The following is a 27,817-nucleotide window of genomic DNA, read 5'->3' as shown; positions in this document are numbered from 1 at the left end:
TCCCACTGAAACAAGGGGTAGGTCTCTACGCTAATTTTGAGATGAAAACCTGTAATCTATACAGAGTATCTTATCGACTGAACATAGCTGGATTGATTTTCTTTTGTTTTTCGATTATAATAAAATTTGCTAGGGTTTTGCTTCTTCTTCTTTTATATATAAACTAGTTAAAGGCTGCTGCCGTTGCACAATTTTATCATAATCTTATATAATATATATATATATATATATATATATATTATTTGAAAAACAATAACAAAATAAATAATTATTATAAAAAAAATGAATAATGAGTTTTTAATTGCTACGCCACATGGTCCATGTATGCATCATGAATTGAGCTATTACTTCATATGTATCAAGGCCTTTGTTTGGAATTTTTACCGATGGTAAAGTGAAATCAAAATATGTGCACGGTCAATTCTCTTTTTAGAAGTTCAATAGTGTACAAAACTACATAGAAGAATATATTTTTAATTATTTGTAAATAAAAATATTAATTGTGATAATATTTTTTTAATATAATTACTATAATTAACATGTAATGATGCAAAAAATTGTCATTTTGAAATTTGAAGGCTTTTTATTTGATAATATTTAGTTTTTCATCATACTTGCAAGGCTACATCTCCCAAACTACTGACCTTATATAGTGTCTTTTATCAATTGATCCAATTTTATTTTGAAGATTCTAGTCTTGATCGTTATTAGGTATGTCTTCAGGGTTTTTGCTAGGTATTTCACATCTTTGCAAATTTGCAACAACATTAGCATCCTGGTTTATTGAAGCATTCATCAAGAAGATTAATTTTACTTGGAAACAAATTTATTATAAAATAAATGTGCACAATTGAAGCAGATTGATACTAATTTATTATGTAAAATAAATGCATGACTATATTGATTACCTTCAATTGTTCATTACTTATATGATATGTTCGCAAGACTAGTGTTTTTTTGTCTTTTTTTGGCTGAATCTACAGATCTTGATAATCTTAAATTTAACAGTATGCATATCTAAAAGATAAATCAAATGCACGTAAAGTGCAAAAAAGAAAAAAAAAAATTGCCTATGATGGTGGTTATGTCTTCCATGTCAAATTGCTTCTTGGAGAGGGAGTGAAATTTTTTTTTTTTTTTTTTTTTTTTTCAAACCGAGAGAGGGACATTGTTTGACAAAGAAATCAATATATATTAGCTAAAACATTAATAGTTAGAAGAAGAGATATTTGATGCAGTTAGTGTTTGCATATTCTCCTTTTTGTTTAGGTATCTTAGGCTTTATCAAATTAACTTTGTTGATCCTTGTAATTCATTTTAATTAGAAGTTTTTGTATTCATGCTTTATCTAATTACTTTTGGAGGTTCAATTGTGATCAAATTCAAGTAGGATATAGTGATATACATAGGGCTTAATATTTATTTATTTATTTTATCTATAAATTTCTTGCAATTTGGGGCAGCCAATTTTTTTTTTTTTCAACATGAACGTGTACATGTTGCTGGTTTTTTTATTTATTTATTTTTTTTAATGAAGATTTTTTTTTTTTTTTTTTTTTTTTTTTTTTTTTTTTTTTATATATATAAAGGATTAGATGAAGAATTTGGATTGTAATCAAATTATGAATCTTATCAACTTAGAAATTATAAGAGAAGTTAAAATCATATAAACGTGTACTATACTACTATGTTGCTGGTTTTATAAAAAAAATATGATTTTTATCCACTTAGAAATTATAGGAAAAGAAAAATATATCTATTTTTTTTTAAATCTACAAAAATTTCTACAATTTGGTAAAGTCACTTGGTGCAATCATGGCTTCTAATCTCAACTTTTATTATTTTGTTTATGATATGATATGATTGGAGTTGAGAATGGGTTTCATTGTTTCCAATTTTATGGTGAACTAGTGGTAGACTCATGAGATGCATGGGAATAAATAATTATTTTGTAATTGTATGTATAATTTGTTCTCTAAAATTTGTTGAAGATAACTTGTTCTCCCTAAAAATTAAACAATTGCTATTCGGCCCAATTAGGTCAACTTTGGTCCCATTTGGTCCAATGAGGTCTACTTAGTCCACTTTGGTCCTATTCGGTTTAATTTGGTCCACTCGGTCATTTTCGGTCCCCTTTGGTCCATTTTGGACAAATTGGGCCTTAAATTGATTTTTTTGTAGGTTGTCTTTTCAATTTTAGTTCAAAAATAATTTTTTTCTAAATTTTTGGGTTGAAAAGTATGAGATTTTATTATATTTAGGCTTAAACTCTTTAGTTTTAAGTTAAAAAAATAAAAACAAAATAGACATTAGAAAATTAGAAATATGAGTCCTAAAAATGCAATAAAATTGATAAATATTCAAAAGTCTTATTCGGTCCTATTCGGTCCATTCTGTCCACTTTGGTTCTATTCGGTTCACATTGGTTCTATTTGGTCCATTTTGTCCACTTCAGTTCTATTTAGTCGATATTAGTCCTATTCGGTCCACTGTGGTCCTATTCGGTCCAATTTGAAAGTAAAAAACTTAAAACACCATAAATAAAAGTGTAAAATTGAAGGAAAAATAGTGTATTTAGGGTCCGTTTGGATTGAACTTATTGTTACTGAAACTGAAAACTGAAAACTGAAAATACTGTAGCAAAATAATTTTTAAATGTGTGAATAGTGTTGTGGGACTCATGAATAGTGCTTGAACAGTACGTGAACAGTGCGTGAATAGTATTTTTTGTCCCCTGCACAGTGATTTTACTGTTCACGTGCAGAGGGAAAAAAAAAAAAAGGCATGAAAACGCAGGAGTGAAACGCAACTTTCAGCTCTCCCCTAACGCTCACTTAATCAAAATAACTTTATATTAAAAAACCAATAGATTTGAATGAAACGTAAATTTTGGTATATTTCTAAAAAAATAGGTTTTTTACGATTTTATAGGAGATTTTCAAATTTAACATTTCTTTCATACCCACACAAAATTTTGTATGACAGTCTGACCTACAAGTTTCATGATATAACTACGATATAGCTCCAATAACTAGCTATTATCGAACCTAAAGAGTATTTTAGTTTCACCCTGTGAATATGAGTTTGGTTTTTGAGATGTTGCTTTAGGTTCTGTGAATAAAATGGAATGAGTGTATTAATAAATTAATGACAATGTAACAATTTTTTTTTTTCTTTTGAGTATGTTAACAGGTGTGCACTTGTTAAGGAGGCTTTTGAGAGGTCCCACAAACATTGAGAAAAATAACAAAAGTTAATAAAAATATGAACTTTAAACTTAAAATGATTTGACTTTCTATAAAAAGTGAATTAATTACATTATAAAATTCAACATTTGCGAGTGCACATGGACATCTGTTAGTAGGATTGGTTTTTCCTTTTCACAAGCACAAAGCTTTATGGCTTTTGTTAATGAGAACCAAAGGCACCCATTAAGGATGCTTCAAAGATGTCCCGACTATATAGAAGATATAAATAAAAACTTGATCGTAGTCTAGTGGTGTACATGGGTTGGGTTGGGTTGGGTTGAGAAGTTTTGTCAATCCAACCCACCATGAGCAGATTGAAAAAACCCCAACCCATCACAAAAGTATTCCAACTATTTGTTGCCCCTTGTCATCTTAAAATTCTAATTAGTAGCAACACCATACACAAATTATCATATCAATACAAATTATCAAACCAAATGACATTTGTTTAGTAAGATATCAAATAGTTCTACGCCAACTTAGTTGAGAAACAAAATAAGTTTGAATTAGTTCTATAGTTTGTAGGATATCAACTAGTTAGTTCTATCCCCAACACATTTAAGAAACAAAATAAATATAACTAGTTTTTCTATTTTATTAAATTAGGGAGAGGGGCAAAAGGGTATTTAACAAAAACATATAATATATATTTGAAATATATATTAAATATAGGTAAATTGGGTTGGGCTAGACGGATTTGTAAATTTATGACCCAAACCCTGCAGCAAAAAAAAGAACAAAGAGAGGCAATTCAACCCATCCCACTAGGTTATGTTGAGTTCGGTCAGTTTTAGCAAATTAGCGGATTGACTACACGCCCCTAGGCTTGACTACCTATGAAAGTGGGGATAAAGTCATAAAACGCTATTATAAAAACTGTACCTTAATGGGTACACTTATTCACCCATTAAGGTGCACTTAGGCACCCATTAACAGGACCCTAGTTTTATTACTTGATTTCACAAGGAATGAAACCTACACAAATTTGGGATGACATTTGAATTAGATGGGATGGGGCGAATTCATGATTTAGGAGGAAGATGGATCAAACTTTTTTTTTTTTTTTTTTTTTTTTTTGCTACATCTCATATTCACAAATAGCATTACCGTGGAATTATGGACTGTACAATTTGCTTGGAATTTGGGTTATTTACACATCCAACTAGAAATAGTATTCTAAAAAAAAAAAAGAAAAAAAGAAAAAAAAAAGACTCAGGGCATGTTTGGTAGACTGTAATAGGCCCTGTAATATAATAGTTATTCCTATAGTTTAGTTATTCTTTAGTTTGGTTATGTTTTTATTACAAGGAATAATCATTCCTTATGAATAGCTATTCTTCAAAACAAGTCGCTAACCCGTGCGATGCACGGGATAGTTAAATAAAAAATATAAAAATTTATTTTTCTATTATAACTTGGCTATAAAAAAATGCTATGGTGATAACTTCACACAATGCTCAACTGCAATTAATTCTACCATTCACTACTGTAGGGACACGATTATTTAAAGGCCCAATAATGACGTTGGGCTCGCACGTGAAAGATCCCTCACAATATGATTTGTAGAGAGTGGGCTTGAAAGGCTCGCCTTTGATCACGGGGCGATGGTCCGGTCTTGATTTTAGAGGAATTCGTGTAGAAAAAGGAGTTGGGTTTGAGCATTTAAACCCTATAGCGTCGTATCCTGCGGGGTTGGTCTCCTCGGACTTGGTCCGAGGATCATTAAGGTCTTATCCCGGTTACCCAACGGTGGGTTTTTTCTGTGATGTGCATGAGTTGTTAAGGTGTTTTCACCCATGGAGTCTTTTTTCTGCTCCCCTCTAGATGGGAGGCTCTCCTTTTTCTTTTATACTAGCCTGCGTTCGCTGTCCTTCGTCCACGTGTAGGGTCAACCTTTACAAGACTGATATTTGTCCCGTCAGTCTAATCCCAGAATTGTTGGGGATGGTTGATAAAGCTGAAGAATACGGCTCTGTTAGGTGCAGAGTTTTATCTGGGAAGGGTAGTAAGGGTAACTTTCCCAAGATATTTTAGGTCTCCTTACAGATTTGTTCCTATACCTCTTTTTTACCCCTCTTCTCAAGGGAGCTTTGGGTCTGCCGAGGACTAAACTGTCCTCGGCTGCATCTCTGGGCCATTTTTTGCCTTATATTTTTGAGCTTGGGCCATAACCTTTTTTGGCTTGGGCCTTCGGACTCCCCATGAGCAAGTGGGCCTGGCCCATAAATTATTGGGCCCCACAACTACCAATATAATCTATGTTATCTTGCACATTTGTTTGCATAACAAACAGGTTGTTTTCATCTTTTTAATAAAACAATCTATGATAGAGGAAAGAGATAAATTGTTCCATTGCAGGATGCATGATGAATGTCAACTTTCCCAACTTGTGTAGAAATCATTTTGAATCACAAAGCATCTGATGGCTAAAGTGCTTTTGCCAAAAATGATCAAATAGTTCTAAGCAACAAACTTTTAATATGCAATCATAGTTCTTGTAAATCTGACAATCTTAGGTAACTGATACTGAATCAATGGATAATGGATCATCTTTGCATACAATCTATAATAAATAAACGACACAAAAAAAAAAAGGAAGAAAGAAAAGGGTTTAAATTAATCAATAAACAAATTAGGCTAACTAAGTTGGAGAAACATGTTTCATAGAAAGAGAATCTTGTATTTGCTAATTAACCTTTCATGGTGCTACCTCAATACACAACCAAGATACGAAATTTTCATTAATCTAAATGCTCAAAGAAATATAGAGTTGAGAACTATTATATCATTTAACTATATGTGTCTCAAATTACTTCGTTTCTATAAGGTTTTGATCTTCACTACTTACATTAACAAAAGAATTGCTAAGCAAGAACCACCATTAAATTTTGGCTTCAAAAAGATTTATATGCTTATATAACAGTGGCTGTGAACATTAGAAAGTGCTAAACATTATAATGTGCATTCTTCTGCTTCCCTCTACTTCTCTAGTTCCATCAATAGACTTAATCTCTATTTCATGCAATTCAGCCTCAACATTGCAAAACATTACTATGTCTGCCTATTTGTAAATGTTATTTGCAAGCATATAAATTTTCAACTTGTAGTATATCTATAAATGTTCTTCCTCTCTAACCATTTTTTATGTTCTCAATAATAATGTAATACTAAAATGGTTACTTTAATTTAACTAAATTTTTTCTCAAATTCGAATCACATACACAAACCAAAATTCAATAATACATATAATTATTGAAGTATATGGGTTATGGTTAATAAATGCAGGGAAATGTTTGTTTTAGTAACCTTTTCAATTAGGTGTCACATTGTCTGTCCCACAGACTGACACAATGACAAAAGCCAGACTCTTATCCAACCCATATGCACAAAAAATATAAGGTAAATATTCAATTTTCCTTGATATCTATTTTCTAGGGATTTCTGTCAACTTAGTAAATCTACGGTACATGATGAGAGGTATAACTTCAGTAGAAGATTTTTCCTGAGGGCGTATTTGCTTTCTTTTGTAAGTGGGATTGTAGATGTCTTCGATTTTGCCCTCCTATCAACCTTAATCAAAACCAATAACCCAAATAATCAAGGGTGTTACTGGATGAGCAGATAACAGACCAAACAAATCAACTCATGTATCAATTATCAGTAACACACCCAAAATGATAAAAATCTAGATAGATTAAAATGTTAGATTGCAAAAGAACTTAACTGTTTATTTTCAATTCAGTCAAAGAATTAGACAAACAAACAAAAAGAGAAGAAAGATATAATAACTGTTTCCAAAGCTTTGAGGGGTTTTAGCTAAGTCCTCATACTTATACTCCATCTCCACCTTTGCAATATCTTTTAAATTAAAGCATGGACACAATAAAAATAAGTGAAAAAGAACATAAATTTTTGTAAAAATTTAAAAATTTGGGAATTTAGATTTAGATTATGTAATAAGAATAAAACAGTCAGGTATTTTATCTTAAAGGTGCTATCTAACACAAAACAGATTGGATTGTTGGGTTGTTTTTTCTTTCTTTCCCACTAACAAAAGTAAATTATTGTTTATGAGAAAAGTTTGAGTTGAAGCCAAGAGAAGAATATTTATAGATACAAAATATTATGGGCAATTCATATTGGAGTGGAAGAGATTGTACCTGTCAAAATCTTTGTTTCAACACCTCTATAAAAAACATCCATTGGGTTTGAAGTTGACCCTTGGGAGCCTAACCAAACTCTATAGTATTGATTAAAATCTTATTACAATTCTAAATCTTCAGGCAATCATTATTACTTATAAAATATCAATTAATCCAATACAGCAACTATTTTGAAGTATCTGTGCTTCCTATTTTGAAGTATCTTTGAAACCTATTATTTGAATTATTTTTCCATGCAACAGCAAGAGTTTGAAAAAAGAATAAAAAATATTATAGTATGGAAGGGTAAAAGTTAAATGTAGAAAGCTTAAAGGAGAAAAAGCTCATGATAGGGAACCATATAAAGCTCCTTTCTCAAAGATTGGATTATGGACACGATAGGACCGACAAATCTTTCCCATATAAATAAGACATGGGCAAATACACCATTCGGCAATGACACCACTTCCTGCCTATTAACAAAAAAAGATGGACAATCATAACCAAGAAATTGAGGACAAAGCCATGCTACTGCAATTAGCAACCCCCTCAATTGATATGAAAGAGAGAGCAATAATTTGATTATTAAAGAGAGAGCAATGTGGCCAATAATTGAAATTAGCAAACTCTACTACCGGTTCCAAACCCATCAATCTATGCTAATCATTCAAAAGAAACACTCCCAAACGTAACCCTAAATCATACTTAACAGACAAAAGCAATAGAACAAAATTAAAAACTTGCTGGTAATGTTTTCAGAGAAGTTTTGGTCTGATTATAAAGTCCCTTAGATTTTTCTCTCCCTCTCTGACTCTCTCTGCCCCTTATTAAGGCTCTCAATGAACAATAATAATGTAAGGCTCTTTTGGTTTTTTTTTTTTTTTTTTTTTTTTAAAAACCACAAATTTACTCCAAATAAAGAGAATAGGTAAGGGGGAAAACCTAAAATTAAAATAAAAACATCACTCACCATTCTTTAAAATGCCAAGAGACGAAGCCCATGTAGAATTAACAATGAAACCTATTTATCTGATTTGTTAGCCACGCAAGAATTAGTGTATAACGCAAGGCACAGGTATTTTTATATATCTAAAAATTTGCAACTCAATGTCCAAAGTTATATTGAGTGTGCTCCAGGCTGATTATCAATGTAAAAATAATGAATAAACTAATATAGTTTTCAATTTTCAGTTTTTAATTTATATTCTTTTTTCTGTTATATTTCCACCAATTCCCTCTGTATTCAATCAAGCAGTATAATAAACCAAAAAAGATAGTAAGAAAAAGTAATATACAGTTCAAACGATTCCAAACTAAATATTTTATAATCTTCTACAATTCACATCCAGAATTCAAAGTAACTATCATGAAGAATAAACTTTATAATCTCACTTTCACAACTCCATAAATTTCATCCCTGCTTTCACACGCGCACATACATATATAGAAAATCCTATAATACTTCTACGTTTTTTGATGGTATAATTCTCACTATGATCATCACCATCAATTTTCAAAGGTTTTAGTCTCTACCATGTCTTCCTGAATATAAATTAAAAAATTAAATTAAAAGAAACTTAACGCAATTGAGTGATTAAAAGCAAAATCACAGAGACTAAAATATTGTTTTCCATTTTCTCAGCGAGCAAACAGATGATAATCAAATATAAGCAAATAGGGGAAAGAAAAACAGAGAATAAGCAAATGTGAAAAGTGCAACTCAGAAGAGATTTCTTCTATCTTCGTAGTAGCTTTCAAGAACCGTGAAAAAGTAAATTAAAAAACAAAAATTAAGTTCCTTACTTGCTATTCACTTTCACCTTTTCTTTTTTCTCAGCAAACAAATGGATTCCCTAGGTTCAACGAAGCCAACCTCGAATTTGATAGCAAACCTGATTTTAGACAATTTATAAACAAATTAGAATCTTTACTTTGATGAAATTTGGAACTCTAACTTCAAATTTTTACTCATTTGACATTGAAAGTTGCGAGAGACTTGGAGGGCGGCAATCCATGGTGGCGGCAATCTATGGTGGCGGCGGCGACGGTGGGAGAATCTGAGTTTTGGGTTTTGATTTTGGAGGAAGGAAAGGATGAGTTTTAGGTTTAGGGGAAGGAGATGTTAACTGAAAGTTCAAAAACGTGTACAAAACACTTTTGAACGTTTAGACCCCCAAAAAATAACTTAATCAACACAAGCAATATGTTAAACAACAAGTGTGCGGAAACTTAACATATGCTATAATGTGAAATAGGTTAAATACTATCTAAGCCATAACATGATAAAATCACAGCAGATAATATAAAGGCAAAGATAGAGAGGAAGGAAGATGCAAACACAAAGACAACACGCGATGTGTTATCGAAGAGGAAACCGAAGACCTCGGCGAAAAACCTCTCCGCCGCCCTCCAAGCGGTAATCAATCCACTAGAAAATACAGTTGGGATACAAGGACAGCAATAGACCCTCCAAGCCTAATCTACCCAGTGCACCTAAGCCCTCCAAGCTTCTTGCTCCAACGAGGTTGCGCCGAACCTTTTTCTTTTCTAGCTTTCCGGATTCCGCTACTACACCGTAGCATCAACCAATGAAGATTGGCTCCTTCCTAACTGCTTCCCAGAACTCCAAACGACTGTCTCACAGAGATGATAATGGTGAGAACCAGGTTTGGTATAATGCCTCTCAAGGATTTGACAATGGAGAGGAAGAGAGTGAGGGAATTTGAAGAGACTCTAAGGTATAGATTGTGGGTGAAACAATCTGGTTTTTCTTTAGGGTTTCTCTCTCAAAATTCTCTCTGGAAGCTCTCTTTCAATCGTGGGTTAAAGGGGTATTTATACTGGAGTGAAGAGGAATGCGAAACGTCAGGTTTTTCCAAAACAGGGGTGACTCGCGGCTTGATCTCGCGGCTTGACCAAGTCGCGAGATCCAGTTGCGAGTTAACCGTATGGCCAGTTGTCCTGTTTTGTCCTGTAGTGCTCCAGCTAGCATGACTGTTCATCTTCCAGCATGCTTGGCACGTGTGCATCTTCTGGCGGGTTAAAGCCGCGAGTCCACCCGCGAGTCCCAGCCGCGACACTCTGTTTTCTTGCACACTCTTGAGCAATCTTCACTCTATCTCACTCACTACCCTTACAACAATCCCACCTAAATACAGGGTTACTAAATGCTGAATTACAAGCAAATTTGGCACGGAATAAAGCCAATTAGATGGTTGAATAAATTCAACCTTACAATCTCCCCCTTTGGCTATTCCGTGACAAAACCCTAAAACAGACTCTAGACTTAACATGTGAGTTGGGAACAGTTGAACAAAACTCACTCACACCTAACTCTAGAAGCTGTGAAGCACTTGAATCATATGAACATAAAACTCCTGAAACACAACAATACACCATGATCATTGTAAGCAGAAAATTATAAATGCATATAAAACAGGCTAAATGTGATCAAGCAAAGATGGAGTTAATAAACAAACCATGGCTTGATCAACCAAGTGAACACCACAAGGTAGTGATCACAGTGCTCATTCTCACTTGGAATGAACACAAGGACATACAAGTTAACAAGCACAAGGCAAGACACTTGTCTGCTCAACACTCAACCAATGCATAGCACACAACGCATATGCATCTAGGAACAATCCTACAAGGGCACAAGAGTGACAGTACTTAAACCAAAATGCAAAACATTTAGATTAAAGTACTGATTTCAACATAGCATAAAGGCTGCACTTAAGCAAGGTACATACCATAAAGCCTACAAACTATGCATAAAACATTAACCCTAAAAGCTTACAAAAGCACATGGGTACAAACACATTATATTGAATAAAAACTTAAACAATATAAACTAAAAGTGCTTAAAATTTCTCCCCTTCAAAGTGATGAGAAGTTGTGATGCACTTGGAACATATATATACTTGTACCCTGAAACACTTGCACAAAACACATTAGACCCTCAAGGTAAAGCAAGTAATAAAGAACAAGTATAATATAACAAGTATAGAAATGGCTATAATGATCACATAGCAAAGCAAATGATCATCTGAACATGCATTCAATGAAGCATAATAGCATAGGGAAATATGCATGTCCAAAGCACAAACATGATGCAATGAGAACAACAAAGCATAACTCAAAGCACCATAAAGCCAACAAGAAAACAAATAGAACAAGGTTTTCTAGTTAACACAATGTCTTCTCCCCCTTGGTATATGCATCTCCCCTATGGAATATCTCTCCCCCTACAAATGTGCATGAAAAATAGAATTTCTCCCCCTAAGGATGTGCACAAGAGTCATATAGAAATGACAAAATACTCCGAAACATTCTCTAGAGTATACTCTCCCCCTTTTTGTCAGGAATAGACAAAGGGTCAAGAAGAAACGAGGGCAAGAGATGAAGTAATGAACAATGATAATGATGCATGAAGGATGTGAGATGAATGAGAAAATGAAGCTCAAACCTAAGACAAAGTAACATGCTACAAAACATAAGGTAGACATGACAAGCTAGGATGAAACAGCAAGGTCAAGACCAATGCATGACAAGGGTAGCAAAGGTGTGTGCAAGAGGTGGCTAAGTGCAATGCATGATCAATGCATGAAAAATGCACATGTGGGGCAAAGTGTGTTAAAATACACAACCAATGAACCAAACATGTTCCTAATGAGGAAACATGAGAAACCCCAAATTTTGGTACTCATCGGAGTCCAAACAAGCGAGAAAATATCTAAGAGGCATTTTATCAAACACCTAGCATGCACACTATAAACAAAAATGTGAAACAATGCATGAACATCATGAAAACCACCCTTAATACATGTTCTTACTGCCACAAGGGGCCAACATCCAATGCATATCAACAAAAGAAACCAATCCCATGAAGAAAATTGACAAAAAATAAGTTTTCCCAACCCCTATGATGAAAATCCCAACCAAGAGTATAAAACTCTCCAAAACATAATCTAAGGATCAAAATCAATGAAAAGAGTTTATAATTACCTTAGAGATGTTAATGGATTGAAAAACCATTCAAATTGGTTGGGTTTTGATGTAAAAATATTGAAAGAGGGGTTTTAGAGAGGATGGGAGAGGTTTAAAACAAGTTTCCCACGAAAAAGCTCTTTAAAAAGCTGATTCTGGGCGACTCGCGACTGGCGAGTCGCGAGCCAAGTCGCGAGTGAGCCGAGAAACCTCTCTGTCTGAACTCGCGGCTTGCAAGCCGCCAAACCGACCAGCCAAAACTGGCAGCTTGCTGGCAGCTCACGCAAGTAGCCAAAATGAGTGGCCAAAAAATCTGACACTTGTTTTTCAAACCAGAACATGTTTAAACATTGAAAAACAAAGTAAGCACTAAACATAAACACAAAAAGTGATAAAAATCACTTCCAAAAACATATAAAATGATCAAAAATATTTTTGGATTAATTCATATAAGATTGAGCACACACACATCACATTTAGACAAGTACAATCTAACAAATGAATAAGACATTCATTAAACATTAGGCATGTGTGTTGTGTGTGTGTATCAAATGTGGAATAGTCCTTAGTCTAGAGTGAAGCTTCAATGATCAATTCAATCAAGTCATACACAACTAGTACTAAGTCAAGTGGTCTATCTCAATTATAGAAGTGAACATATATGACCTCCCACAAGAAAATGATTACATAAGATTGAAGCTTTTCATTTAGCTTCTTTACAATTCATAACATTTGATCATTTTGAATCAAAACATCTCGTTTTGAAATCGATGCCTGAAATTTGTGATATTTCAATTTGACGAACAAGCCTTTGGCTTTTTGGGCATCATACAATTTCATTTAAGTCGCTTTCCCTTTTTCCTAGTCGAATACTAGTATTTGCGACGGCTTTTGCAGCTCATTATCTCTTTTCATTTTGAGATTTACATTTATTGAGCTCTTTAAGCAATGAAAACAAAAGAGTGGGAAGAGATATAAGCACAAGTCAACGCAAGTATCAAAACCAACATGACTATTGACTAATCATTCATGACAAGCTTGAAGATCGATTTACAACAATCACACGAAGATGTCAAGATTTTTCCCACAAAGATATAGGTGCAAAAATAACAAGCTAAGCTCGAAAATGCACAAAGCCATTTGTACAAAGGTACAAGGCCAAACTCACATGTGATATGTGCTCAAACAAATACGATCAAACTTTTTGAATTTTTCACTTTTTATGTGGTTTTGGATTTTTACTCACACAAAATAGAAACATAAAAGTAAGATCAAAAACGAAACAATGCATACAAATAAATGCAAGATGCACAAAATGTATGAAGATATGACATTTAATGCATGAAGGGTCCTACAAAGATCGAAAGAATTAGATCAAGGACCAAAAGAGCAAAAGCTCAACCATAGGAACCCTTCCTCATCCAAACGGAATGATTGTTTGGAATGAGTGTCTCAAGAGAAGCGAGACGAGGGTTGGAAGAATGAGAACCGAAGATGCACATAGTCAAGGAGTTAAGAGCATTAAACATTTTCTTTAACAGCATGCTATTTTCACTCAAATCCAGTTTACTCTTTTTAGCACAACTTCCAAAAAGCTCAAGTTTCTCTTTTCTTTTGATTCTCTTAAGAGCTTGAAACTTAGAGCAATGAGGTCTTAGATGACCAAAGTCACCACAATGGTGACAAACAATGTGTTTAGGTCCACTAGGCTTTTTGGGAATGGATCTAGCAACATGGTTTTGTTCCCTCTTCAACTTATGACATTGAGCTCTTATATGACCAATCACACCACAATGGTGGCAAGTTGGAACAAACTTAGATCCATCCAAAGCCTTAGGTTGAGACCTAAACGAAGGTTTTGACTTAACAGCCTTTCTCTCCACCTTTTGATTTCTTTTATGTGGAGGAATGTACACCGATTTGTCCTTTAAGGTAGAACACACACTAGGCACAAAATCGGGTACCACAACATGATTGCAACAGATATTATCATCCATTTTATCAATGGGTTCAGCAATCAAACACTTGGCATGCATCTTAAGAGATTCATTTTCACATTTAAGATCATCAACAAGTTTGTTAGACAAAACAAGTTTAGCATCCAAGTCCATATTCAAACATTCAAACTCTTTCAGCTTTTCAAGAGAAATTTCAGCAAGTTTTTTATATTTCTCAACCAATTTGTTGGATTCATTGAGTTTAGCAATCAAATCATCCTTTTCACAAAATAACTTACTCAAATTCTTTTGAAACTTCTTAGCATTTTTCTTGAAGAGTTTGTCAACAACACCCATAGATTCAAATAACATGTCATCACACTTATGAGGATTAACACTCATAGAGGCATTTTCACAAACACGTGGCATGTTACATTCATCACCAACCAAATCATGCAAAGAGTCATACAAAGCACAATCCATGGCAAATAAACACAAGGGGTCAAGGATCACACTTAGGTATTTAAACCACAACAAGTGTACCCGCTCTGATACCAATTGAAAGTTCAAAAACGTGTACAAAACACTTTTGAACGTTTAGACCCCCAAAAAATAACTTAATCAACACAAGCAATATGTTAAATAACAAGTGTGCGGAAACTTAACATATGCTATAATGTGAAATAGGTTAAATACTATCTAAGCCATAACATGATAAAATCACAGCAGATAATATAAAGGCAAAGATAGAGAGGAAGGAAGATGCAAACACAAAGACAACACGCGATGTGTTATCGAAGAGGAAACCGTAGACCTCGGCGAAAAACCTCTCCGCCGCCCTCCAAGCGGTAATCAATCCACTAGAAAATACAGTTGGGATACAAGGACAGCAATAGACCCTCCAAGCCTAATCTACCCAGTGCACCTAAGCCCTCCAAGCTTCTTGCTCCAACGAGGTTGTGCCGAACCTTTTTCTTTTCTAGCTTTCCGGATTCCGCTACTACACCGTAGTATCAACCAATGAAGATTGGCTCCTTCCTAACTGCTTCCCAGAACTCCAAACGACTGTCTCACAGAGATGATAATGGTGAGAACCAGGTTTGGTATAATGCCTCTCAAGGATTTGACAATGGAGAGGAAGAGAGTGAGGGAATTTGAAGAGACTCTAAGGTATAGATTGTGGGTGAAACAATCTGGTTTTTTTTTAGGGTTTCTCTCTCAAAATTCTCTCTGGAAGCTCTCTTTCAATCGTGGGTTAAAGGGGTATTTATACTGGAGTGAAGAGGAATGCGAAACGTCAGGTTTTTCCAAAACAAGGGCGGCTCGCGGCTTGACCAAGTCGCGAGATTCAGTCGCGAGTTAACCGTATGGCCAGTTGTCCTGTTTTGTCCTGTAGTGCTCCAGCTAGCATGACTGTTCATCTTCCAGCATGCTTGGCACGTGTACATCTTCTGGCGGGTTGAAGCCGCGAGTCCACCCGCGAGTCTCAGCCGCGACATTCTGTTTTCTTGCACACTCTTGAGCAATCTTCACTCTATCTCACTCACTACCCTTACAACAATCCCACCTAAATACAGGGTTACTAAATGCTGAATTACAAGCAAATTTGGCACGGAATAAAGCCAATTAGATGGTTGAATAAATTCAACCTTACATTAGCATGTGAGAAAGAGGAGAGAATTTTTAGTTTTTTGGTTTTAAAGAGGCATTGGGTTTTCTAACGTGTATTTGGTGGGTAGAAATTAGATTTTTTTTTAAAAAAAATCAAATTTAAAAAATAGAAAAAATTTAATTAAATGCTGGCATAGAAAATTGTGGGAGTTTCAAAAGTTTCGGTTATATATATATAGATAAGGAATAACTATTCCTCTTTAAAATGTTATATTAGCTATTCCTTAGTAAGTGCAATAATTTCAAAACTTAATATATTTCCAAATAAATAAACTTTCTATATACATCTAACAATTATAAAAATAAAAAATCATAAAAAATAACACATATCCCTCTTAAATTTAAAAATAACAATTTTTAAGGAAATATAATTGTATGGGTAAGAAATTTCCTAAAATAAATGATAAGTTTTATTCTAATGTTATAACTCACAACCAAACTAATGAATAGATTTAATTATTGCATTACAACACATTTTATTCCTAGTAATAAAGATTACAATTCCTATCATAATTTTCATTCAGCGTACCAAACGTACCCTCATTGTTGGCAATAGGTTGATTTTACTAAATAACACTATTTTAAAATTAATTTGTTATTTAGTGTGTATTTCAAAAGTATTTAGGGATACTGGAGATGAGTTCTTTTGAACATATGAAACTCATCTCGTTCGAGCTCGTCTTTTGAAGAGAAAGTTTCATTAAAACTTAAATGCTAGAACTCGAATCTCTAACAGATGAGATTTTAAAAAATAATAATAATACTTTTTTCCAAAATAACTTTCAAACATTGCTCTCTTATCAAATATTTTTTTTAAAGAATAATTTTAACAAAAATAGCTGTTAGAGGTACACGAGGATGAAAATATGGTGGAATTTAATTGAAGATGTAGATGCCATTTGGGGAGGGGAAGCTAAAATCTAAATTCTTGAAGTTAATCAAATCCATTGTTGTCGGTAAAGTTTCTTGATGTTTTGCTAAAATCTATCTATTAAATAAACATCAAAATCTATCTATTAAATTATTGTTACAATGTTGGTTTTAATTTCAGAATCAGCAAAAGACCTCAAATAAAGATAATATGAGGCATGATTTTATTAATACAAAAGGATGGAGAAACACATCAAACCACTACAAAAATTCGATTACCATTATGCTAAAAGTAACCTATAAAGAAAACGCCTACAAAATCGGCAATGTTCATATCTCCTTCCCATACGTTGCCTCCTGTTGTGCATAGTTAGTTACATGGTACTTTATTATAGCACTTATATTCTAATTAAATGTCAAAGATATGATCATTTGGGCTATTATACAAGCACTAGCATCTCTAAATGCAAACATGAAATGTATTTATTTTAATTGGCTAATTAAACTTCTACATTGTTGACAACCAAGAATATATAACATCAATGAGTTTCAATTATTTCAACTGGTAAAGTTTATTGTTGTCGAATAAGGGACTTGGGATCGAATTTCGGTTACACAAAGAAGAAACCAATTGATGCATTGGCCTTATAATAGAGAGCAAACACCATGAAGCAGACATCAAATGTTTCAAATCATATCAAATCTATCAAAAACAAAATAGAACTATATGTAGCTTCGACAAAAGTATAGTACTTAGGCATCTCTATGCATATAAAAAAACCACTTATTCATGCTACAAAAGCATAGGATCATTTTTTTTTATATTATAAGTAATAAGTTTATTGATATCAAAAAAGGGAGAGCACCATAGGGAGTGTACAAGGGGTCAAACAATCAAGAACAAAAGTTACAAGAATCTAGGAAATCAAGAAAAGATAAAAATGATTAGTTCCGCATTGTAGCCAACCAATCCATTAATGTACAAAAGCATAGGATCATCAGAAATACCAGCTTAACAGACTTGGTTCCTCTATTGACCACTAGGTTAGTTTCGCTAACATTTTCAAAATTTTGGGAAGCCATTTTTTTATTTCATCAACAAGCATGATTATCTCCATAACAAGGCAGGACTCTAGGCCATCATCCATCAAACAACAGTGCAGATACTCAACAGAAAGGCAAATTCACTTGGGGAAAAAAAAAACATGCTCCAAGAAGCCTAGGTTAAGAGCAATCCAATAAGCAATCACTTGTAAGTCTTGATTTTCATTTTTTTCCAGAACTCATTCAATTGGCAATCAGGTACTTGCACAATTCAAATTTAGTTTGAATAAAATAATGACAAGATGACTGTTTTAATTACAAGATATATGGGCAAAAAACTCCAGTAACAAACAGACAGGAGAACATGGGCTAATTGAGTGATTCTGCCTACAAGCATGCATTGGGACTCAAATAACATTTAACTTCATGGCTCCAACATGAAAGAAAAAGTATTGCACAGTAAACTAAAGGTTAGTTAGGGCTGTTACTGAGTAGCTTGTTTCAGATTGATTATTATAGCTTCAATCGTAGCAAAACGCCGAATAAAAATGTCAATAAAAAAGTTTGTATAAGTGCAAGGAGGGGGGAAGTGGTTAGAGATTAAAATGGAGCATAAATTGGCAGCTATTCTGGGCTTAGTTTATTCTGTGAACAGTAGAACTTTTTTATTTACTTAATTTTTAAGTGGAATAGCTGTATGACCGTATCTTTGATGAAACTATTGGACTAAACAAAACCAGATGTTTCAGTTAAGAAGATTACACAGGAACAAAGGAAATTTCCTACAATTTTTTATTTAGTTGCCAATATTAAAGATTGGATAAACGATAATTTAAGGGCTTGGAATTTTAAAAGGGTTTAGAGCTTCTATTTTGAACATAATAGCAGGGTTTGTAAGGATGAAGTCTAAGAAACTGTGAAGAAACAAGTCACAGAAATTTTCTAGACAGCAACAGAGGTTTTAAGATAGGGTGGTTTAAGGGGTTAACTAGAACCTAAGGTGCAAATTATATGGGGAGTTTCAACAAATAAGACCTACGTTTGTTTAAAATCTTAACAGAGGCTTGACAAGGTAAAACATTGAGCTTTTCAGAAGCTTTGAGCAATACCTGTAAACCATATTCATCAACTGTAACAGTGCAAAAAAAAGAGCAAGAGTCAGGATATGTCACAACCTTATGTTACTTATTTATTTTGAAGTAATGATTTATTTACATTGGATACAACTTTAGTACACTGGAGATATAGAGAAGAACTTTACAGAAAGAAACTCTTAGTACACTGAAGTAATGATTTATTTTGAAGAACTTTCACCAAATACACCATTTAGGCAGAGTGGTATGACCATTATAAATTCCATTAGTGTTGTGCCTTCTGCACCTTCCATCCCCACCATCCAATATCTCAACAACCTACTTAGGATGATAAACTGAAACAAGGAAACATTTGCAGCATAACCAAGCTATAACTAAACACTGCAACAATAGCTTCTCAACATTTTCATTCCACTGCCCTTGAACATACAACAGCAGTCCATAATAACTACTTAAAATCTTTCCTAAAGCTGAAGTCTTGCACATAGAAACATTAAAGGACACTTATGGACTCCGTGGAAACATATCTACAATAGGTGCTCTGCTAACCTACAACAAGGGTGGACTTCAAACTTTCTATATTCCATTAAATTCCAAACCATGTCAACCTCTCCTCCAACATGAACCTTCACTGAATCTAACAATTAAGAGAAGGAAGGCATTAATTCTAGCTCCCCCAACTCTGCTCTGTTCAGCAAATCTTTGGCTATGATGAATATTCTCCAATGCGACCAAATAAAAAGCCAATTTGGCAATCTTACCAAATTTGGCTATGATGTAATTTTAAGTTTGAATATTGCTTAACCTCTCTGAGCCAAGAGATTGATATTTGATTATTGCAACTTCAATCTTATTAATATAACGGTTACATGATTTGGTCTACAATTAGCTTGAAATTTGGGTTATCGAAACATTCAACTGGAAATAGACTCATTGTTAGCAGTAGGCCATACTTAATAAAATACTATTCTAAAATTAATTTTTTAATTAGTGTTATTTTAAAAGTATTTGGGGGGATATTAGATGCAAGTTCATATGAGCATATGAAACTCATCTCTTTTGAGCTTGTCTTTTGAAGATACGAGTTTCACTAAACATATAACTCATCTCTTTCAATGTTGGAACTCGAATCTCCAACATTCGAAATTAAAAAAGAAATGCTATTTACCAAAAAAAAAAAAAAAAACTTTTAAACATTGCTATCTTACATTTTTTTTTTTAATAAATAATTTACCAAAAACAGTTGTTAGAGGTACAATGGCTTACCACTTTAAGCTTACATTGCCCTTCTTTATTGATTTATTGTAGGTACCTAGAGTAAGAGGCTGTATCTAGTGTTTCAGATGCATGTAGCTTCAAAATCACAACACGTCATTATGATGCTAAATGCTTCGCAATGATATTTTTTTTCCCACTACAGAGATCATGGATGTTCTCAATTTATCACATGCATATGGAGAAGCTAAACACTGTGCGTACAAGCCAATTTATATATATGTAGGAAAAGAAGGCTTGCAGCCTAAGTACACTGATTAAACTCTTGAATAGTATGTATGAAAAGAAGCTACATTACAACCTTAAAGTTCAGAGTGGCAGCCATCTCCCCCACTGAAACCATCTCATTCTTGACCCAAAATTCACCTTCAATCTAGACATAGCCTCAAAGCAAAGAACAAAGTAAACATAATGAATATATTTGAACCATTAGGGTTGCATTTTGTAAGCCTCTTGTTGTCTCTATCATTACTACATTAGTTCAGTCATCAGGACAAAATCACCTCAAGTCAAATATACAATACACGCAAAAAAAAAAAAAAAAAAAAAAAAAGTGGTATCTAAATTACACCAAACTTGGTGCATTAATGAGGACAGTAAAAGTAATGCAATGAATAAAAATTTTATTCTGCTAATTGGCATCCTAAAGTTGATAACTTATAGCATTTAATTGGCAGATGGCAATGTTATTAGTGAAATGTAAATAAAATTCATGATAGCAATATGTAATAGTCCTGATAAAGTTTGCATTCTTTCAAGTGAGTTCTAATAAAATCTTCTCTACCAGTCCACCTATAGTCAAATGAAAGGCTGAAGAAACCCATCTTTCTAGTGTATTAATTATTGTATTTGGTGATTTTTTCGAGAATATAAAGCACAATTAAATCAAAACATGGTGTTCTACAGGTCTGTAACTGCTTTCTTTCTGTAAACTAGCAGGGCCTACAATGCTGAAGCTCTTCTCAAGTGGACCACAATTCTCTTCTCCTAGGTTATACAAGAATATAATATACATATTAGATTTCTGTAACTACTTTCTTTTTGTAAACCATCATCTGACAGGCCAAAACCAAGTCAACTATTATCTGACTGAGATTGATAACATCCAAATTCAAATGAAATATAATATACATATTCAAACAAATGTAATCTTTACTGAACATATAAATACAAGAATAAGCTCCTAAAAATAAGTTACGGGAAGCAAAATTATTTTCAAATCTCTATTAATAATTATATATATTCAAGTTCCTATATGGTATAAGAGCAAACGGACTCACGTCCAACCTTGACAAACTCTTCTTCTTCCTCCTCCATTGTTGAATCTTCTACCTCTCGACCCTTCTCTAGTCTTACTCCATCAAATCACCTTCAAATTAAACTCACCAAAGATAACTCTCTTGGAAAACCCCCATTTCACCTTACATCAAAGGCAATAAAATTCTGCATCATATTGATGGCAGTACATCTCCTCCCACAATAATTCCATCATCCTCCTCTACCTCTACCTTAGTTAGCAATCCTGAACATGATCAGTAGTTTGAACTTGATCAACTTCTATCAAGTGTTTTAGTCTCAACTCTCAACCATCTCTGAATCACTCTTATTTGGATTAACTTCTTCTTCTTTTTTGGGATACCGTAGACAAGGAAAATCTTGATTTAACTTGTTCCAGTCTATCCGCAGCTTCTTTAGATGCCCGAGACGTAAGATTTCAACTGCCCACTTGTCTTGTTCCCCAAAATCAAACTTTCCAAGTCCCCCTCCCCTTATATACAGCTTCTTTAATCTTTTCAGTTTAGTTGGTGTTAACCATTTTGGCGGAGCCTCTAGAGGAAAGGCTCTGAGATCTAGTTTTTGCAAATCTGGTGGAAATGAAAAGGATTGCATCTTTACTTTATCTCTTGATTCTGAATTAGAACGTAACGCCCATGTGATTGTTAGGCAGCGAAGAGAGGAAGTATTCTCCAGGATTTCAGCCGCACTTCCTATGTAGATACTCAACCTTCTCAATCTCGTCAATTTGCCAAGATCACCAAGTCTGCAGGGAGTGGTTTTTGAATCTCCTATAAGAAATCCCTTCAACACTTGGAGAGAAGTGAGGGTGAGGGTATCAAGCCCCGTTGGCATTCTTTCTAGCAAGTAACACTCCGATACATCCAAATGCGTCAGCTTCCTCAATAATGAAATATCATTGGGCAATGTCTCTAAATTGTGACATGCTTTAAGTTCAAGAATTTCAAGGCTGGTGAGGTTTACAATGGAGGGAGGAAGTTCAGCTATTCTTGAAATCCCTCGGAGACTAAGATACTTCAAGTTTTTCTGAGCCCCCAAACCTTTCAGAAGTTCTTCATTTATCGTTTCAATGTGATTTAAAAAAACGTCCTGCCAACGCCCCAACTGAAGAACCTCAATCGTCTTCAACTTGGTAAGCCAGTCTGGTTTGAAATGAAGATATTGCTCACTTAAATTGAATAATGTCCACAAGTTCTCAGGCATGGCGGGATACTGATCAGCTGAAGAATAGTTTTGAGTGATTGAAACTAAGCACGACCGCCTATGTTTGGGCACCTTGGTATTGGAGCTCTTGTTAATGAATTCAAAAAGTTCAACGTCCTTGGCCAACGATATCAACATACGGTGAATCCAAGGGTGCAGGTTACATTTATTCACAATTGGCCATGAATCATGACGGTCTACTACCGGTCTAATTAGGCCTTGATTTATGAGTTTCTCAAACACTTCTTCTCCAACCTCCTCAGCTGTCTTTTTCCCGTTTCCATTGATGAAGCCCTCACCAATCCACCAGTAAATTAAAAGCCTCTTCTTTATAGGATAATTCACCGGGAATATTGAGAGAGAGAGTAAGCAGAGCTTTATTTGGTGGTTCTCAACATTGTGGTAACTTGATTGAAGATTTCCCACGTTTATCGTCTTTGAAAAAATGTTCTCTTCCAAACCAAGTTGTTTCCACGCTTCTGACAAAGCCACATCTTGTGTCTGTGGTGGCCGAGATGATGAACTGCTCTTCACTTTAGTGAATTGCACTGAACTACCCTTCCTTCTTAATTGTTTGATATCGCCAAGAACAGAATTTATCTTTTTTTGTCTTTCACTGTCGTCGCCTTGTTTGAGAATTAGTAGTTCTTTCAAAGCAGTATTGATTTTATCAATTTCACCATCGAAATCGCTCTCCCACTTTGAGACACGACTGGATACTGTATTGATTTTATCAAGCTCGTTTTCCATCTTCAAATCTTCATCTCTGGATAGTGCATTGATTTTATCAAGCTCGTTTACCGTCTTCAAATCTTCATCTTTTTCTCTTGCCTTATTGATGTGAGTCTTGGCCTCTTGTAGAATAACCCACCTTCTTAATCCTTCGATATTGCTACCAATGGAATGTATCTTACTTTTTTCGATTATGTTGCCCTCATCATCAATGAGTTTTTTCAAAGCAGTATTGATTTTATCGCTTTCTCGTACAAAATCATCCCACTCCTTAATTGATTTCTCAAGGTCGTTTGCAATCGTCTCCAACTCTACATTTTTTCCTGCTGCCTTTTTTATGCGAGTCATGGCCTCTTGTAGAATCTCAGACATTGTAGGCATCTTGGCTTCAGTCTTTTCCATTATGAGAAATGCACACGTTAACCTACGAAAATGTTCAGGAGCTGTTAAGAAAAGATTGAAGAAGGTATCTTATTTTGGAATTGGAGCATACCAAAATAAAATTTTCAAGAGGGAAAAGGGAACTCATAGTTATTGTTGTTACGCTTATGCCTGTTCCAACTTCCAACTCAAGGCATATTACTTTACTTGTAGGGAGCAGCCAAGGATAAAGGGTTGATTTTACTTTATGCTCATTCGTCCCTTTAACTTCACACATATCCACTAGTCACTAGATACCTTAACCAAATATGAATGAAATCAACGCATCATAATAGACTTAATTAAGAAGAATTCAAGGACTATACCAAGGCCAAGCAGACCCGCCTGTGACCTTTGGTTTGAAAGGAATCTAGTATGGAGTACTTTTTAATTGACCTCCCTTAATTCACACTCATCCAATAGATGCCTTAACCAAAGAAAAAGGAAAAGCCAATACATCGAATCGAGAAGAAAGAGCACAGAAATTTGGGTTTCAAGCAGATTCCCTCCCGGAAGGTTGCTTACTCTCATTATAAATCTAATGGGGCTAGGCAAGCCATTCATTTTTTTTTTTTTTAAATTAGTTTTTCAAGTTTTCTTCTAACTAGTCTCAACCTTCGCAATGTGTGTGAATATATAAAAAAATTATAATTAAGTGTAATTTATAAAAAGCAGCAAGTATTGCCTTCTTTTTAAAGACTTCTACAAGTATTTTTTATCTTTTTGTCTCCACAAATATACCATTCTATTGTTTTTTTCTTTTTTTGTGTATGATTAATATTTTTTTTTAGGTGATTCATATTTTCCCTAATCTTTGTTATGGGGTGTCATATTTGTCTAATATACAACTAAATTCTATAAGTTTCAATTTTACTATGCAAATTGAGTAAACATATTTCCAACTTAATCTTAGCAAGTAGTATGGTTTATGCCTCGAGTCCTTGCATTTCTTCTTCAAATGTTCTTTTCTTATTAGTTTCAAATTTAGTATCTTCTTGCCATTATTTCTATTTTTCCCACAGGAAGATGATCTCTCTCTCTCTCTCTCTCTCTATGTGTGTGTATTTATATATATATATATATATGTGTGTGTGTGTGTGTGTGTTTTTTTTTCTTTTTTTGGTGGATTTTTAATTCAATCTTGTATATATGATATATCTCTATTTTAAGTTAATATATTTTTGTGTTGAACTTGTAACGACCCCGCCCCAATTGTGTAGATATTGTCCGCTTTGGGGCCCATACCTCTCATTGTTTTGTTCTTCCCCAGCTTGGGCTAGGGAAAAGGCCTCTACACATTAAAGGGAGGTCATTCCTTATAAACACATTCCTAAGTGCTTCCCTAGGCAATGTGGAATTCCATAGAATGCAAGACCCCTCTTTTTGGGTTACTACAATCCACCCCCTTTATGGGCACACGCGTCCTTGCGTGTGGGGCCCACACTTTCGATTAGGGCATGGCTCTGATACCATTTATAACGGCCTCACCCCAACAGTGTAAATATTGTCGGCATCGTGTAGGGAAGCACTTGGGAATGTGTTTATAAGGAATGACCTCCCTTCAATGTGTAGAGGCCATTTTCCCAACGCAACCTGGGGAAGAACAAAACCATGAGGGGTATGGGCCCCAAAGCAGACAATATCTACACAGTTGGGGTGAGGCCATTACAGATGGTATCAGAGCTTAGGATATGATTCTGTAGACACTTGAAAACTAGGTTATGATTTTATAGACACTTGAAACTAGGTTATGGTCTTGATTTTTGTCAGAGCATTTGGAATTTAGGTTATGTTTGATGAGATATTTTAAATAATTTTGACAATGTTACTTCTTATGTGTAGTAATAATAATTGTTGCACCGTCTATATTTCTTGATTTCTTTGTTAACTAGGTATCATGCCACCCAAAAAGAAGAGAGTAGCTAATTCCAATAGCAAGGAACCTATTGTTAATTTGTGAAGGCCAACCAAAGCAAAGGTTGATACTGAGGCCGAAGTCACTCAAGACGTGAGAAATAATGAACGTCCTATGGTGACACACATTGAACCTTTGGATGAAGTTGCTGCCCGACTGTTGGACAAGTTGGCTAATGTTGCTAGTAGAGCCGTAGGTAGAGTAGATGCAAGGGCTGGTTGCTCTTTTGAGACTTTTATGAAGTAGAATCCCCCTTCCTTTGATGGGAAGCTAGATCCTACAGAAGCTGAGAATTGGTTCTTGTAGATGGAGAAGTTGTTAGAAGCTTTAGATTGCACTGACTCTCAAAAGGTGCAGTTTGCAACTTTCAAGTTGATTGGGGAAGCTGAGCGTTGGTGGAGATCCACTAAGGCCATTTTGGAGGGAATGGACACTAAGAGAAACCCCATCACTTGGGGGAAATTTAAAGGGGTTTTCTATGATAACTACTTCCTTGAGGTGGTTCGGGAACGAAAAGAGAGGGAATTTGCTGATTTGGTACAAGGAAGTATGACTGTTGAGCAATATGCAGCTCAATTCATCGAGTTATCTCACTTTAGACCCCACTTGATCCTTACTGAGGTGAAGATAGCAAGCAGATTTCAAAAGGGGTTAGATGAGAGACTTCGACACCAACTGATTGCATCAAGAGTTGATAATTATGCAGAGTCAGTTAAGAGAGCTATGAGACTGGAGGAAGATTTCAAGAACAATGTTAGGAAGGAGAACCCACCTAGAAACACTGGACCGACAGGCTTTCGACAAGGTAGTGCTCAAGGTCATTGGAACAAGAAAGGATCTTTTGGGAGGTCTGGGAATAATTCATCATCAAATAAGCCAGTAGATAAGAATCCACCCCAGAATGCTCAAGGTAGAAGTTCGAATACTTGCCCTACATGTGGAAGGTTTCATGGAGATAAGCCGTGTTTCTTTGAAGGAAAGGCTTGTTATAATTGTGGGAAGACAGGACACTTAGCTTGAAGCTGTACTTCTCCTCAACAAAACTCAATGGCACAACTTGGAAAGAATGAGCAGAGGAGGAAAGCACAAGGGAGAGTGTTTGCACTCACACCACAAGACGTTCAAGCTTCGGATACTGTGGTTACAGGTATCCTCCCTTTATTCTCAAACTTTGCTAAAACTTTATTTGATTCTGGATCTACACACTCTTTCATCTCCTTTCGATATGCTAAGTTATGTGATAAGAAACCTGGACTTATGGATTATGACTTGTCTGTGGCCACACCTATGGGTGATTCTTTGGTGTGTAACTCTATGCTTAAGTTTTGTATCATCCAAATTGAGGATAGGGAAATGTTAACAGATTTGATTTTGATGGACATGTATGACTATGATGTAATTTTGGGAATGGACTAGCTGGCGGCTTATCATGCTAGTATAGATTGTTTTAGAAAAGAAGTGATGTTTCGGCCTCTAGGAGAACCTGAATTTCAGTTTAAGGGCTCTAGGATGCATGCTTTACCTAGGGTGATATCAGCCCTTTGAGCTAAGCGTCTTTTACGGAAAGGATGCCAAGGGTACCTAGCTCATGTGGTGGACACTAGGAAAGATGTATTGAAGTTGGATGATATCCCTGTTGTAAGGGAGATTCCTGATGTCTTTCCTGAAGACCTACCAGGGATACCTATAGATAGGGAGATTGAATTCTCTATTGATTTGCTCCCTGGAACTTCTCCTATTTCAAAAGCACCACCTCGGATGGCACCAACTGAACTTAAGGAACTCAAGGAACAGTTACAAGAACTCCTTAATAAGGGGTTCATCAGACCAAGTGCATCTCCTTGGGGTGCACCAATTTTATTTGTGAAGAAAAAGGATGGGACTATGAGGTTGTGTATTAATTATCGTGAGTTAAATCGGGTTACTGTGAGAAACAAATACCCTTTCCCTCGTATTGATGACATGTTTGATCAATTGCAAG

General features: G+C 34.8%; 2 protein-coding genes across 2 annotated transcripts; one reads left to right on the top strand and one right to left on the bottom strand.

Annotated features, from left to right (window-relative positions):
- Nucleotides 1-21,845: 21,845 nt before the first annotated feature.
- LOC126722037 (disease resistance RPP13-like protein 4) lies at nucleotides 21,846-23,903 on the bottom strand. Its single transcript, XM_050425170.1, has one exon. It carries the CDS (start codon nucleotides 23,901-23,903, stop codon nucleotides 21,846-21,848), a length of 2,058 nt encoding a protein of 685 aa, XP_050281127.1.
- Nucleotides 23,904-26,142: 2,239 nt separating this feature from the next.
- LOC126722036 (uncharacterized) lies at nucleotides 26,143-26,856 on the top strand. The gene has a single exon (XM_050425169.1). It carries the CDS (start codon nucleotides 26,143-26,145, stop codon nucleotides 26,854-26,856), a length of 714 nt encoding a protein of 237 aa, XP_050281126.1.
- The last annotated feature ends 961 nt before the right edge of the window (nucleotides 26,857-27,817 follow it).

The sequence above is a fragment of the Quercus robur genome, chromosome 4, assembly GCF_932294415.1.
Source record: "Quercus robur chromosome 4, dhQueRobu3.1, whole genome shotgun sequence".
Lineage (NCBI taxonomy): Eukaryota > Viridiplantae > Streptophyta > Magnoliopsida > Fagales > Fagaceae > Quercus > Quercus robur.
Note: the sequence above shows the minus strand (reverse complement) of the source record. Positions and strands in the feature narration are given on the sequence as shown.